Below are 14,770 nucleotides of genomic sequence, written 5' to 3' on the forward strand. Positions count from 1 at the left end.
TTCTGTTTCTCTGTATTCTGTTCTAACATCAGCCTCTTGTCTTGAGTAATGGTTACACATAAAAATGATTGGATGTGTGACACTCCCATTCCTCTAAGAGCAAGCCATAGCTTTTTGTGATCTGTGCAGTCAGAGGCTTTGCTGTAGTCAATAATCATTTGTAGCTGCAATCATTTGTGTCTCCTTTTTTATAGACAGGGATGTAAATTGGCTGCTTCCAATTATTTCCAATGTTTTGTGTTCCACATTTATTGGCGGATTTTAGCCAGAACTATACTTGAATTGCAACAGTTCTATTGGTATGTTGTCTGTTCCTGGTGATTTACTCTTTCCAATTGTTTTTAGTGCAGCTTTAACTTCGCTTTCCAAAATTTGGAGTTTCTCTTGATAAGTTTCTTCTTCCCATGTGTCATTTGACCTTTCACATTTTTGTATAGCTCTTCTGTGTATTGTATCCAATGTTTTTTATTGTTATTATTTCATCATGGTCATATATTTTGTTCCCTTTCTGATCACAGAGCACCCCCACCCTTTTTAAAAATTTCCCTTTGATTTCTCAGATCTTATGGAAGAGGTCTCTTGTCCTTCATTTTTTGTTGCTGGCATCAATTTCTTTGCACTGACCGTTGTAATAAGTTTCTTTATCTCTGTGCACTAGTTGCTAGACAGTAGTATTCATGGTTGTAACTGTGTTTCTATCTCCCTTTTCTTTCTTTTTGTCATCCATTGTTTCTTATTCTTCTTTTTGGCCACAGGTATAATTTTTCTACATTCCTTTTTTACTACAGGGCTGTACAGACAGCCCAAAAGAAGTGGCTCTGTGCCGCCCCTGGATGCGCAGGGTTGGGGACATGGCAACCGGATACCACACCTGAAACCCGCCGGGAAAAGAAACCCTGAAAAGGAGCTTCTTTTGCCGGCATTGCAGGAGCGCCATAAGGGGCATGTCGCACCCTCATGATGCTCCCTGTGCACAGCACCGTTTGTGTGCCTTGCACGAGCAACATCATCGTGGCATGCCCCATGTAAACAGCGGCATGCCAAGATGGTGCAGAAGGGCTCGGGAGCGTGCAGACACTACCAAGCCCTACTTTCGGCCCTAGGCCGGCACAAAGCGCCGGTCTGTACCAGGCCTATGTCAGACTTCTGTTCGTAGCGCATCTGGGTATCAATCCACTAGGCTTAATAGCAAAATTTGTTCTTCACACCTTCATTAAATTCTGTTGGGATGTTCTTTAGATCATATTTTGGTAAGGTGATTGATTTGGTATGTTTCCTCAGCTTTATTCTAATTTTGGATATCAGTAGTACACTAAACTGCATTCGTTGTTATTTGTGCATTTGCTGCCCCTCTATAATATTAATGTATTACAAGTAACTAGGCTGGCCTGCTTAGCATTCCAAGAAGAATTAACTACTGCTGAACCCACTGAATTAACTTCTATAATTAACATTTGTGGTTTCATTTTCTAAAATGTTTGTTTATGCTTTAAATCTTTTCTTTCTTCCTCATTCATTACAAATCTAAATTTAACATGGGGCTGTAGAGATATGACTGGGCATGCACCTGTGGGGGTGGTGGAATTTGAAGCATTTAGTGGGAGCAAACAGACTGGGACTTATTCTGAGAGGTTTTTACCCCAAATAGTAGTAAAGTAATTTGACTTTGGATTATCATTGCAAGTTTTACCTGTTATAACAGTGAACTTATTTCCAGATGTGATAGTGCAGAGGCTTTGAGGAATTCACTGTACTTGACCTAAAATGTGCCTTGCAGTTTCACACTGAAGACAGTCTTGATTTCAAAGGAATTTTTGGAGTGTATCTTCACTGTAAAAATAATGCAGTTTGGCACCACTTTAAGTCTGTAGCTACATCCTATAGTACTCTGGGATTTGTAGTTTTACAGGGCCTTTAGCTTTCTCTACCAAAGAGTGCTGGTGTCTCACAAAACTATAGATCCCAAGATTCTGTTGGATGGAGACATAGCAGTTAAAGTGGTGTCAAACTGCATTATTTCTACAATGCAGATGCACTCTTTGTTGTTGGTAATATTTATATCCTACTCTTGTACCAGCAAGAATACAGGTGGTGGGCTTCAAACTTAAAACAATAGAGGACAAGATAAATAAAGAACCATGTAATAACTGATGCACTGTACCTGCTTTGTGTTTTTCAGTTAGGTGACTGTGATCATCTTGGTGGAAATACTCATAACAAGAAGTTCCCAGAAGCTCTTGTGGCAAATATCCTAAAATTGCTGTTGCACTACAAGGAAATGCAAAAACATTATAGTTTTTACTAATTTCCAAAACTGATTTTCTTTAAATCAGTAGCCACATTCTAGTAGTTCCCAAAACAGAAAATGCATATCATAAGTTACAGATACTTGGCATTTGAAATGAAACAATAGTTAATTCAGAATTTAATACAAACAGCTAAAACAAAAGACAAAAAAATGGGATATCATATAACTGTTTCATCAGACTTAAGGATAACACTAGGGTAATAAAAATATAAATCTCTAAACTTCAGAAGCATTTTTTCATCATTTAGACTTATAACTTTTGCAAATGAGACTCTTTTATTCAATCTGAAAAATATAAATATCACATAATTATTTTGTTTCATTAGACCAAAGGATAGACACTAGAGTACTGAAACTATAAACCTCCAAGCATCAGAAGCATGTTTATTTCATCATTTATACTTATAACTTTTGCTAATGATCCTCTTTGATTCAATATTAAAAATATAAATACAAAAAAGAAACCATGTCTCAATTTAGCAACTGCTTATCTAAACAATTCTTTTAACTGGGGACTCCAAAAGATTTTACAGAATATTGATACCTTAATAAAAGCCTTCCAGAAAAACCAGACTTTTAGGGGTGAAGCAGACTAAACCTTTGTGCCAGCTTCCAGGTAGCTTCAGAGCACTGCATTTTGATGCCACACACACTGAAGCCACCTGGAAACCGGTGTCATGCTGCCCACCTGCTCACATGTGGGCTGGCTTCAGGGCACTCTAGCAGCATGGTATTTATACGCCACATGCTGCAGGAGCACCATAAACCTGCAGTGGGGCAGGAAAAGCTGGCTTTTTGCTGGGTAAATAAGGAACAGCATTTTGCCACTTCTTTTTGGGCCGGCATAAAGGCAGATTGGTGCTGCTGCATGTGGTTGCCACGGCCCCAACCCAGTTCTCTCAGTGCGGCTTCAAGCCACCCCTTTGGGGAGGTCTGTTTCACCCCAAAGTACTGAAAACCTTAGATGAATTTAAGAGCTTATTTTCATTTTTAAAAATATAGAAAGACTTACCGTTGGTCTACAAAAACAAATTTTCCATCCATGGCAAAACGTGTTACGAATTCTGTTGGCTTGACTTTTATCTCACTGCTTTTTTGTGGAACAGTGTAAGGATGTAGTCGGCCAATTGCAACGAGACAGTTGAAGTTACTGCTGCCTTTTTCCGTATCGCTCTCCTCTTCAACTCCCACCTCATTAGGAGGCCAGTTCTTCAGATACCCCGTGCAATGAACAGTACAGTACTTTTTATGATCTAAATTAGTCAAAACACAAAATGGGTTTCATCTTCTTCTTCAAAAACATTAATTGCTATTATGTTTTGTGCTTGCCTAAAGGCAGGAGCCCTACAAATCTATACATAAGACTGTAGTGTTAATTCATTCGGACTTGTTTTTTAAACACTATTCAGGTTTAGCTTACCTGTGGAAGCGCACTTCTAATCTTACAAAAGATTTGGGAAGGTAAGTCACAGGTGCTGGCAATTAAAAGATGTTCTCACATATAAGAAGAAAATTAAACAGTTTAGTAATAGAGACTTTCCTGTACATGACTGTTTGGATTTCACACATACTATAATTCATATTGAGCTAAATAAAATGCAGAAGGAAGTTTAGATTTGTTTTTATTTAAAACCTTGCCTGTTTAGAGATTGCATTAACAAGAGTTCAGTTCAGCAAACTCGAATACTAGTTGCTGGACTGCAGTATTTAAAACTACAGACAAGGGACAGTATAACCAAATACTTCCCCCTAGAAATAATTCCATGTGTGTATGAAAGCATAACCAAGTGAAAGGCATGGCTGAACTACTTCTCTGTAACACATTAGCATGGGTAGCTGGTATCTCCCTGCACAGTGGGGAAACATTTGAATACATAACTCCACAGTACACGTCTCATGGAATTGATTCTGATTCTATTGATTCTGTACCTTGCTTCTAAGGTATGCAGCACAAAATATGCCTACACGTTATTTTTTTGTGAGACAGTAAATAAGCCGATCAACCTTATACACAACTAAGTAAGAGCTCTCTTGTTTAGGATGGTGCTTTAGTAACTTTCTTACACTGTTTCAGCTGAAGTGACAGACAGTAGAGATACAGCTCAGGTCTGGATTTGGCATCACCCCATTTTATTGCCTACAGTAAACTGTAAGGTTTCCGGGGAAAGCAGAAGAGTATTCTGCTATTACTTTCAGTCTGTTATGTTTCTGTTTCCACTTTTTTTCCTCAGATGAATAAACATAATTTACATACATCCATAAAGAAAGAGTACATCAAGAGGTCAGTAAATAAAACTGGACCAAAAATAAAAGAATACTCATAGATTTACACAAAAGAAGATTTTATGCCCTAAAGACAGTTTTAAAGTAAAGTATAGCAATTTTAAACTGTCATTGGTTATATCCATAAAACAGAGAATGTACATAGAAAATTCTAAAACAAGAAATACTTATGGAAATCACTGTTTTGTAGAAGAGGATTCAACCATACCTGCCTGCAAAATATTATTGACATTATTGGTAATGGTTCGTTAAGCATTGTCCTCACTAAGTTTCTGATAAAATGCCATGCATCTGGTATCCAGACTGAACACTCTACTTGCAAAAATACCCAATCCACACCTGTAAGTGGTATGTTATGCACAAATGTTATGTTATGCAGAAATATCCAAATTAGTCAGTGGACTACAATCACAAAACTTTAGTTCCCTATCATTCTTGAATGGGACTACATAGCAATCATTTCTTTTTCAGTTAAGCAGATGTGTAGCATGTGAATGTGCTTCATCAAAAATGTAAGTTTATAACTTAATAATTTTATATGACAAATGCATTTCCTTTTAATACAGTATATTCCTTCAGGTATTTTGAATGCAGATGTTCAAATTCTTCAGTTTACAGCTGTAAAATCTAACAAGAATAATTATATTCTCAAATATAGCATGCAAGGTCTTAAACTTGCAGAACTGTAATTTGTTTTCATTACAATTCAACTCACACAGTATTTTAAAGAGAATTTTCTTCAATAATACCTTTCTTTTTTGAGTTTGGCAACGATTCTTTTTCCTCTTTGACTGTGTTTCTTGTACACTTTATTCGACAAAAAAATGAGCGCCGAGCACCAGAATGCAGACGAGAGGATCCTGCTTGAAAATCCGTGTGAACTTGTAAACCAGCTTTCAAAATGTAATAAGAGCAGAACACACAAAAAACATCGTGTCATATGAGCTATGAAGAACATTTTGTATTAGTATGTTTTAACATGTTTTGAGGACATTTTCTGATTGTATCTGAAACTTCACCTCATGTAACTATTCTGAAATCTTTGATCAATTAAAAAAAAATTAAAAACATGATTGACAAAATTGGCCATGAACTGTGAGAAGATATTTTACAGCCTAGTCAATGTTACACATAACTTAAATTACACTAAGCATAGCTTTCACCTCTCATTTGACTGTGTGGTTAAAAAAAGGTTTTGACAATATTAACATAACTAGCTGCTAAGTGCACAGTGACAAAAATACAATGCCGACAGTTACATTTAGGACTGGCACTAATATTTTGATAGGAGAATGATCCTTGGTACTGAAATATTTTATCCCATGCTTGACTACACCAGATCTTTTCTACTGACAAAATATACTGAACACAAGAAAAACAAACAAGTATGTCTGATACATACAAGATCTTAGCACACATGTAATGGCTTAAACATTTTTCATTTGTACTGTTTAAAATAGGACCAGGCAACTTGGACACAGCTGGAGGCCAAATTTCTACTCCAGCTTCCTCTGTAAGCTGTACCAGGCCTGACACAATGTGAATTAAAAAAAAAAAAAACAGTGGACAATATGGTTTTGGTGGGAGGAGTTGGAAGCAGTTATTCCTCAAAGCAAGAAAAGTCTCCCAAACTGTAGGGGGTAGGGGACAGAGGGACCAGGGTCTATAAAACAGGCCCATGGTGACATTCTGCTCTCTCCTAGTCTGAAACAATTTCTTGAGAGCACCTCTAAGTACATTTCTTGGGAGCACCTCTGTGCAAGTACGTTCAGTTTTGGCCAAACAATCTGGATTGTGGGAATATGTCTCCACATACATTAATGCACCTACTAAGACTTAAATAATGACATCTTTACATTTTTAGGGGGAAACTTACTTTTGGTATCTATTAATTTCTCTCTTGGTGAAGCATCTGAAGATGAAAGTTGCTCCTTCACTTTGGCAACATCCTTTGGATGAAGATAGTCAAAAAGACTTTGCCCTATCAAACTGGCCTAATGGAAGACAAAAAGTAGTAACTTATGATCCATGTATCATGCAGCATCTTTTTCACATCCACAAGACACAACAGGCCTTCACCAAATACTTAATTTTTTCTTGGCACTTATATCGTTTCAAAGCAATTGTATTGCATGTTTGCTTGTTTGACACTTTAAAAGCTGTATTTAAATAAGTGCACATAAGTGCATAAGTATTTAAATAAGTGCACATCAAATATTTTCATATAACAGCCTGGAGCACTGACTGTAATGTGACATCATGTGACCCTAAAACTGAGTGAGTTTTCACTTTGAACATTATGCCCCAAATCAGTGGTTCTCAAATGGTGGGACAAAACCTCTCAGAGAGGGCACAAGAGTTGCCCAGGAGTGTACAAGACTTGGAAACTCTGAACCCCCTCCTCCTCACAAACCCTTTTAACTGTAAAATTTACATATGTTGAGTGAAACACTGAATTTACTTAAATGAAACTCTTCTAATTTGAACAATGTTATTTCTTTATAAAATATTAAAATATGAATGTACATGAATATGTGAATGAAAATATGCACACTAAACAAACAAAGTATTTTTATTCATATACTGCATAAGGGGGGAGAGGCGAAGTCTGCATATAGATGTAAAGTGCGGTCCAAAGAGGGAAAAAGCTGAGTACCGCTTGCCTAAATTGTATTTTAGTCTTAACTAGAAACAATCCATTAAATCATCAACTGGATTTATCTACATGATGACTCACCAATCAACAACTGACTGAACAGATTCACTCTAGCTGGGACTAACCAAAATGATTTCAGCCTTCATAAGTAGCGGGGAAAGGAAAAAGAGCAATGTTCACCATAATTTTCAGACCAAGTACAGTAGTGTCTCGATTATCCGACGTAAAAAGGCGAATAGCCAAAAATGTCAGATAATCCGGAGGGCATGTTGGGGGCCTGGCTGTGCCCGTCGCCTTCCCCGTTGCCATGCTTTGGCACCTTGTTTTGGTGCTTGGAGGTACTTGCCCTGCTCGCTGCTGCCACACTTGAGGCTGTGTTTTGGGGCGAGGCTTCACTTGCCCTTCTCTCCTTGTCCGTCACAGCCACCATGTTTGGGAGCATGTCTGGGGGCGCGGAAATGCCTACAGCCACATCCTCCAAGCAGCCGCGACATTGGATAATCTGAAATGTCGGATGACCGAAGGATGGATAATTGAGACACTACTGTATGTTTATTCCTGAGGAGGAATCTCTGGGCAGTTTGCTAATTGCAACAGTCACCCTCCATGCATGAACACTCACTGGAGCTGGAACTATCCTGTAGCTTTTTAAAAAGTGGCAAGTGGAGGCTTTCTGACATGCATTGGGAGAGCTGGCATACAGTACAAGAGTATTCAAGACAAATGTCTATGTATTTATTCTGCTTCGTTTTGTTGCTTCAAGAATGGGTCTTTAATAAAGAATCTAACAAAAGAAAACTCTTTAATATAATGTTACCTACTGGGTCATAATTAAGTATTGTGGAAACAGATTCTGAAACAAACAGGATTTTGCCCCTGTCACATCCAACCACAAAGAGGAACCCATCTGCAGCCTGGAAATAAAGAAAAATAGATTACATTAAGACTAATTACGAAACATAGGCAACTAGGCGTTTTTAAAAACTTGGGCACATAAAAGAAATTTTATAACTTTTTATTTTACATATTTTATATTATTTTTAATATTATTTTAAAGTATTCAGTTTGCCAGGGTTACAATATTTGAAACATCAGAAGTTGCTATGGATTGGACCCCAAAATTTTTTCCTCTGTGAAAAAATGACTTCTGCCCAAGGAAAGAAACTTTTGGATCAGACCAGGAAGCCTACATGTTACTCCAACATCATGCTGCCTTTACAACAACCATTTTCAGCAGCACTTCTCATGAAGTTAGGAAGAAGAACACCTAAAGATTCTAGACTGATGTAGTAGCACTTGAACTCAAGAAAGCCTTCCACATTAATATTTGGCTGATGTCTTCTTTAAATGAGTTCTAACCATTTACTAAGCAAAGACATTTTCTCTTTTCAACTCCTATATCTGGCTCAGATTTTTCCTCCCAATGAGCTCCTGGTTACTGGAACTATTCTTGCTGGCAGGAGGAATCAAATAGCAGTAATCAAGGAGTGCATGTAAATAGCAAGAAACTACATGTCCTTCTGTGGTATGTATTTCAGCATTCAGATTACTCCTTAAAATGTTCTAAACAGTACTCTGGTTGTATTTAATTAGAACAGATTATGACCCAGATTTATCAAGGTCCTTCACATGCTCTTTTGTGCTTACATCTTTGGGAGGAGTAATGATGGTTTACCTGGAAATTCAGAAGTCGCTTTTGATGTTGCTAATATATCACCTATTCAAATATTTGCTTTATATTATAAGCTGCCTTGCAGGTTTTGAGCAAAAAGGCTAATTATCCATTCCAGAAGGAAATCGTGACATGATATTTTTACCTACCTTAAGGATTAGATGTTGGAGTTCACTATCTTGTAAAAATGAAGGCTTATAGCGGATTTCTGAGTAAGAACTAGAAGAACCTGCAAAATGAGAAGTTGGATGAAGTGACACTAATTCAGAGCATATACAATAATGCTTATCCAATATGTGAAAATTACACAAATAATTATTTTGCAAATATACATGTTTTAACTAATAAAAATAATAATAGTTTTTATTTATATTTCCCTCCTCTCCCTGCTCCCAACTACTGTGTTAAGCAGAAATTCATGTCCATGGAACATCACTACCATCTCATTGACTTAATTTCAAGAATTATCTGAACTTGAAGGAGAATATAAAAATCAGAAGGCAACAACATGCTTTCTTTCTCATATTATTCTTTTAAGACCAATTGAGAAAAAGGAGACAAAAAGGGGCAGTGACCTGGAAGAGAGAAACAGGGGAGGGAGCAGCCATTCCAAACTCAGCAGAACTGTAGAAATACCAAGGCCAAAAAAGGAAAAGATTCACAGAAAAACAGAACCCAGCTTAAAATGTAGCCAAGCAATAATAAAAAGTCCAATGAGGAACAGAGCATATCCAGTATTCATGGAATGCTGATTCCATGAATACTGGGGAGTGAGGATGGCCTGGTGGAGAAAGGCATGGCTCGTTGTCTTACAGGTTGAACAGGAAAAACTTCTGCTAGGCCAGAATATACTGCAGCCTTTTGTTGAATGTCCCAATTGATTGTTTCAGAACTGTATTTAAACTTCCATGGCCAGATGTAATGTGGGAATGAGGCAGAGCTTAGAAAGGTTACCTTCTCTGGACTAAACCTCCAGAATTCATAAGTGGCCATTTTAGTTGGGGAATTCTGGGAGCTGGAATCTAAATATATTACTTTGTGAAAGGTCTGGGTGAAGTTGTGACAACTATGTGATGAAAAAAAAACTTTGGTCATATGAAGAAGAAAAAACCCTTCATATCTGTTTTTATGGCAATATGTCTAAATGTGGAGCCTTCCTCTGTTCTTCTAATATATGTGTATGTGTATACACACACACATACATATATAATAATAAATATATAGCTCCATCAGACCTGGCCTAAAGTAAGAAGATGAGCCCTCTCCTTTGCCATCTGACATCATTCAGCCTCAGAAGAAGACAGCGGCTGGCCAGCTCCATTGGAGCCTGGCCTAAAATAAGAAGATGAGCCCTCTTTGACATCTGACATCTTCTGGCCTCAGAGGAAGAGAAGGGCCGGTCAGCTCCATCGGGCCTGGCCTAAAGTAAGAAGAAGAGCCCTCCCTCCAGTCCATCTGTCATGGTCCAGGCTTCGGAGGGAGAGAAGAACCACTGGACTTGATCCCCTTCCCCACTGCCATTCCCTTCTCCTTTTGTGTCATGTCTTTTTAGATTGTAAGCCTGAGGGCAGAGAAATGTCTAATTAACTATCTGTAAGCTGCTCTGAGAGTCTTTCTGGCTGAAGAGCAGGGTATATATACAATAAACAAACAAATAAATAAATGTCAATATCTACTTTCCCCAACCCAATTTCAACACACTTTGCAAGGACATATTTGTAACATACATGCTGGGCAATAAGGGCCCAAACAGACAGGCCAAAATAAAGTTGTTTTGGGTCAGATATGCTGTTTAAATAACACACACATCTTAAGAGGCCTGAAGCTGAGTTAAAGATGTGCCCCACTCCTTAGGACTGGAGTGTGGCCTTGGCACAGCTTCTGGCCTCTTAGGACCCAAGCATCGTTTAAACAGCATACCTCCAAAGCAGCTTTATTTTGGCCTGTCTCTTCAGGCCCTAAGTTGCAGTGGATAGCATGCTGATTTTAAGGCAAAAACCAACCATTTCTGCCCATATGTACACATTCTCACGTGTTTCATGACCCAAACAGTTCTCCCAAGTTATTGCAAGGATCAAAGAAATAAGAGCTGTAAAGCACTATGCACTGTAAAATTCCTATCATTCATTTATTATTTAAATCTGCATGTCACATCATCCTGAATTTCTAGTAAGCACAGGCACAACAAAAAAGGGACTGGCAAACACAATACAAGATGAGATTACAGACAAAAGAAAGTGTATGATATAAAACCAAAGGCAATTTAAAGAGCAAAGAAAGGGTTAATATTCACAAGCCAAAAGGAAATGATTCAAATCATATCCAAGGATAGTTTGTAGAAGGAAAGGAGACAGCAACAGAAGAGATACATTTTGTTTTATTTTTTCCTAAAATTTATTTTGAAAGATTTGTAACACATAATACAAACAATGTAATCAGTATAACAGTCAGATTATTGTTTTTCCATAGGTTTAAGTTATGTATTCTTGTCTAGTTATCATTTGGAGATACATTTTCAAACCCTTTGAAGAATGTTGTAAAACATGACAGAATATAAACGAGGAACAGGGAATCCAGATTCAAAAGATACCTAGCTAGTAATCTTTGCACAAAAATAACTCATAAACAGAAACCTGAAATGTAACAATCAACAAGCAAAGTATCTATGAGGCACCCATATCTTATTGTGGACGATTTAAGGTATCATTTTCACTGGTAGAGAACTGAGATAGAGCAGTGCCCAGAAGTTTGGAAATAAAACAGACTCAACTAAACACAAACTAGAGATTTCAACACACTCAGGGCCCATACAGATAGGAAGGGTACCACAGGCCAACCCTATGGTATCCCACACATGGTTCTGACCTGGTCCATCCCCAGGTTGGTGTGGCAACAGGCAGGTGTTCACATGCACACATACCACCATGCCATGCAGCCACCACCACTACCTGCCCCTTACCTGCCATCACCATCTTGTTCCATGGGGAAGCCCTCCCCATAGCTTGTAAGGGCAGAAACAGGGTGCCTGGCTTCACCCACATGGTCAGGAATTCCCTTCTCCTGTCACAGGCTGTGACTGGGGCCTACACAGACAACATGGTGGCAGGTAACGGGTTGCGGGGCCGTGTGGTCCGGCTGCTATCATGGCACAGCTTAAACAGCCAGACTGGTCACCGGTACACCTAGGTCTGACCATATAACACCTGTGCTAAAATCTCTTCACTGGCTGCCAATCAGCTTCCGGGCACAGTACAAGGTGTTGTTTATTACCTTTCAAGATCTACATGGCTTGGGCCCAAGTTACTTGCGGGAGCACCTCTCCCTACACAATCCACCCCACACTCTCAGAACAACTGGGAAGTATTTACTAGCATACCATAAAATCAGGTTAATGACAACTTCCCATAGAGCATCCACTGCTATGGCCCCTAAATTGTGGAATCTTATTACCACCTTAGATACCTTTAAGAAGGCACTTAAGACAGATCTCTTCCGGCGGGCTTACCCACCCGATCCTATATAGGAGATTATTAAAATGAAATGCTCCACTTCGGACTGTATGAATATTGATTGTATGAATATTGGATGATTAGACGATGGTCTAGCTTTTTTTTTTGTACTAATGTTAGCATTTTATTGACTATATTTTATACTGTATTGTATTATTTTATTGATGTAATCCAGCCTCGATCCGCAGGAAGAGGCGGGAAAAATTATTATTATTATTATTATTATTATTATTATTATTATTAAACTCCATTGAAAATATCCCATCTTTTTAAACCAGGATAACAGGTTTTGAGCCAGTATCAGGCCAGAACCACTGGATCGACATCCAAACTGGTCAGTCCTGACCTTGAGCTATTGGCCTGCATCTTCTGTAGAGGATGACCCCACACCAGGATTTCTCAAGAAGGCAGAATGTTATGAGTTTGTTAGAACAAAATAATTTTTAACCTGCCATCTGTCCCAAAAAGGACTTGTGAGATTTCTGAGTACAAAGTAGACAAGGAAATTAGCTTGCTCAAGACAGTTTACGGCAAGAAACATACAAGTGAGGAATAAGTCTTTGGGAAATGTGTACTGTGTGTTAGCAAATATTTTCCCTTCTTGAACTATACAGGACTATTTCAGGAGGAAAGGAAACACTGTCCATGTTGCATAACCTGATACTATCACACTGCCAATACTATAAAATGCGTAGGTTTGTGTTGGGAACCTCAAAACTAAACCCTCGGGCACTGAGCCCTCCCATTTGCACTCAAACAAGGTTATACCAAGATTATACTGTTACACCAAGAGCAGATGGCATGCCTTTATAAGAGCAGCTTTGTCCTTTCAAATTGGCAACAGCTCTCAAGGATCTCAGGCAGAGATCTTTTCCATCACTACTTACCAGAACTGTTCAAATCAGCCCATTCAAGTTCTGGATTCAGGATTCATGTAAAATTAAAGCACATCCCTAACTAGCAGAGCATCCTTCTATCCCAAACACAATGAGGAAGCTATAAGATTTGTACAAACCACTCTGCGCTTGTGTAACTGCTGAAGAGACATATTAGTATTCACTCAAAACAGCCTCCCTCTACTCACTTTTCAAGGAAATATCGAATATAAAAGATTGGTTATTAAAATTATTAGATATGGCAGAATTAGATAAACTGACATGTCTAATAAGAAATGAAACACTAGGAGAATATGTGAAAGAATGGGATCCGATATTGAAATACATAGGTGAACAATGGGGCATATTGATAAAACTGAGTATGTAGGATTACTGAATGAAATTGATATGTGATTATATAGGTATACTATGACAATAGATGTATATCCTTTACTGTAGCAGAATTAGATTTATTTTTTAATGTGATAAGACAAGGACAGTTTGATTTAAAAATAATGGAGTTATAACATGGAGTTCTTCTAGTAAGGAAAGTTAGATATTAATTGATAGGAAAAGGAATATATTTATGGAAGATATTTAATTTTACGGAAGGGTGATTCAGAAATTATGGTTGTATATAAGAATATGTGTATCATAGTTATAGAGGAATATGTAGTTTTCTTTTTCCTTTCTTGGTTTAGATAAGAATGTAATTTTAAATGGAGTACTTGTGTGTTCGTCTGTTTTTATGTCTGTTTTAATGTTTTCATGTAACTTTTTTAATGTTAAAATTAATAAAAATCATTATTAAAAAACCAGCCTCCCTTTACTCACTTTTCAATGATTTTAAATGTTGCACGGTCATTCTTAATACTGTAAGTTTATCTAGCTTACGCGCCACTGGATTGCACTGAGGTATCATGGCAGATAATTCTTCTATCAGGTTATTCATTTTGTCTCTCCTTCTTTTTTCTGTTTGACTATGAGCCTCCCTAGGAAAAATGTGAAAGACATTAACTTAGATTTTCTTATCCAGTACAGGTTGGCTTCTGAAATGCAGAGTACTAATTTTTATGTAAGCAATTAAGTAGAATAAGTCCTTTTAAAAAACGTTTATGCACCACATATAAAGCAACCATTAATCTGAAACAGTAAACAAAACAAAAAAACATGCTAAGGTAAAACTCAAAACATTCCACCACAAATCCTGTATGATCAACTTCCTCAACAGTGCAAATAACATAAAAAGTCATCTACTTTCTATAAATATGTCTTACACTTTGAAAAATACAATATTCTTCAAAATAATTTTAACTCTTTTCTTTGCTTGAAATATTTGTATATGGTTTTCTTCTATTCTAATACAGAAAGGCCAGAACAAAAAAAGTACATCTATTATGCAAGCATGTCCAGCTTTAAAAATGAGTACAAACCTATCTACTATATATGAAGTCCATTTTAGAACAT

At 37.6% G+C, this 14,770-nt stretch overlaps 1 protein-coding gene across 3 annotated transcripts in view; it reads right to left on the minus strand.

Annotated features, from left to right (window-relative positions):
* The window catches only part of BMAL2 (basic helix-loop-helix ARNT like 2), a 43,311-nt gene that overhangs the window by 12,028 nt on the left and 16,513 nt on the right, over positions 1-14,770 (minus strand). For 2 of the 3 annotated variants that reach the window (XM_089524640.1, XM_089524643.1), the window contains exons 5-11: positions 14,138-14,295; positions 9,069-9,148; positions 8,069-8,161; positions 6,468-6,585; positions 5,341-5,484; positions 3,321-3,561; positions 2,162-2,268 (exon numbers count right to left, since the gene is read on the minus strand). In XM_089524640.1, coding sequence (XP_089380766.1) covers positions 2,162-2,268; positions 3,321-3,561; positions 5,341-5,484; positions 6,468-6,585; positions 8,069-8,161; positions 9,069-9,148; positions 14,138-14,295 — 941 coding nt within the window. The remainder of the gene's footprint in view (positions 1-2,161; positions 2,269-3,320; positions 3,562-5,340; positions 5,485-6,467; positions 6,586-8,068; positions 8,162-9,068; positions 9,149-14,137; positions 14,296-14,770) is intronic. The other variant, XM_089524641.1, reaches the window with a different exon arrangement.

The sequence above is a fragment of the Sceloporus occidentalis genome, unplaced genomic scaffold (assembly GCF_023333645.1).
Source record: "Sceloporus occidentalis isolate IW3139 unplaced genomic scaffold, rSceOcc1.0.p SCAF_5, whole genome shotgun sequence".
Classification (NCBI taxonomy): Eukaryota; Metazoa; Chordata; class Lepidosauria; order Squamata; family Phrynosomatidae; genus Sceloporus; species Sceloporus occidentalis.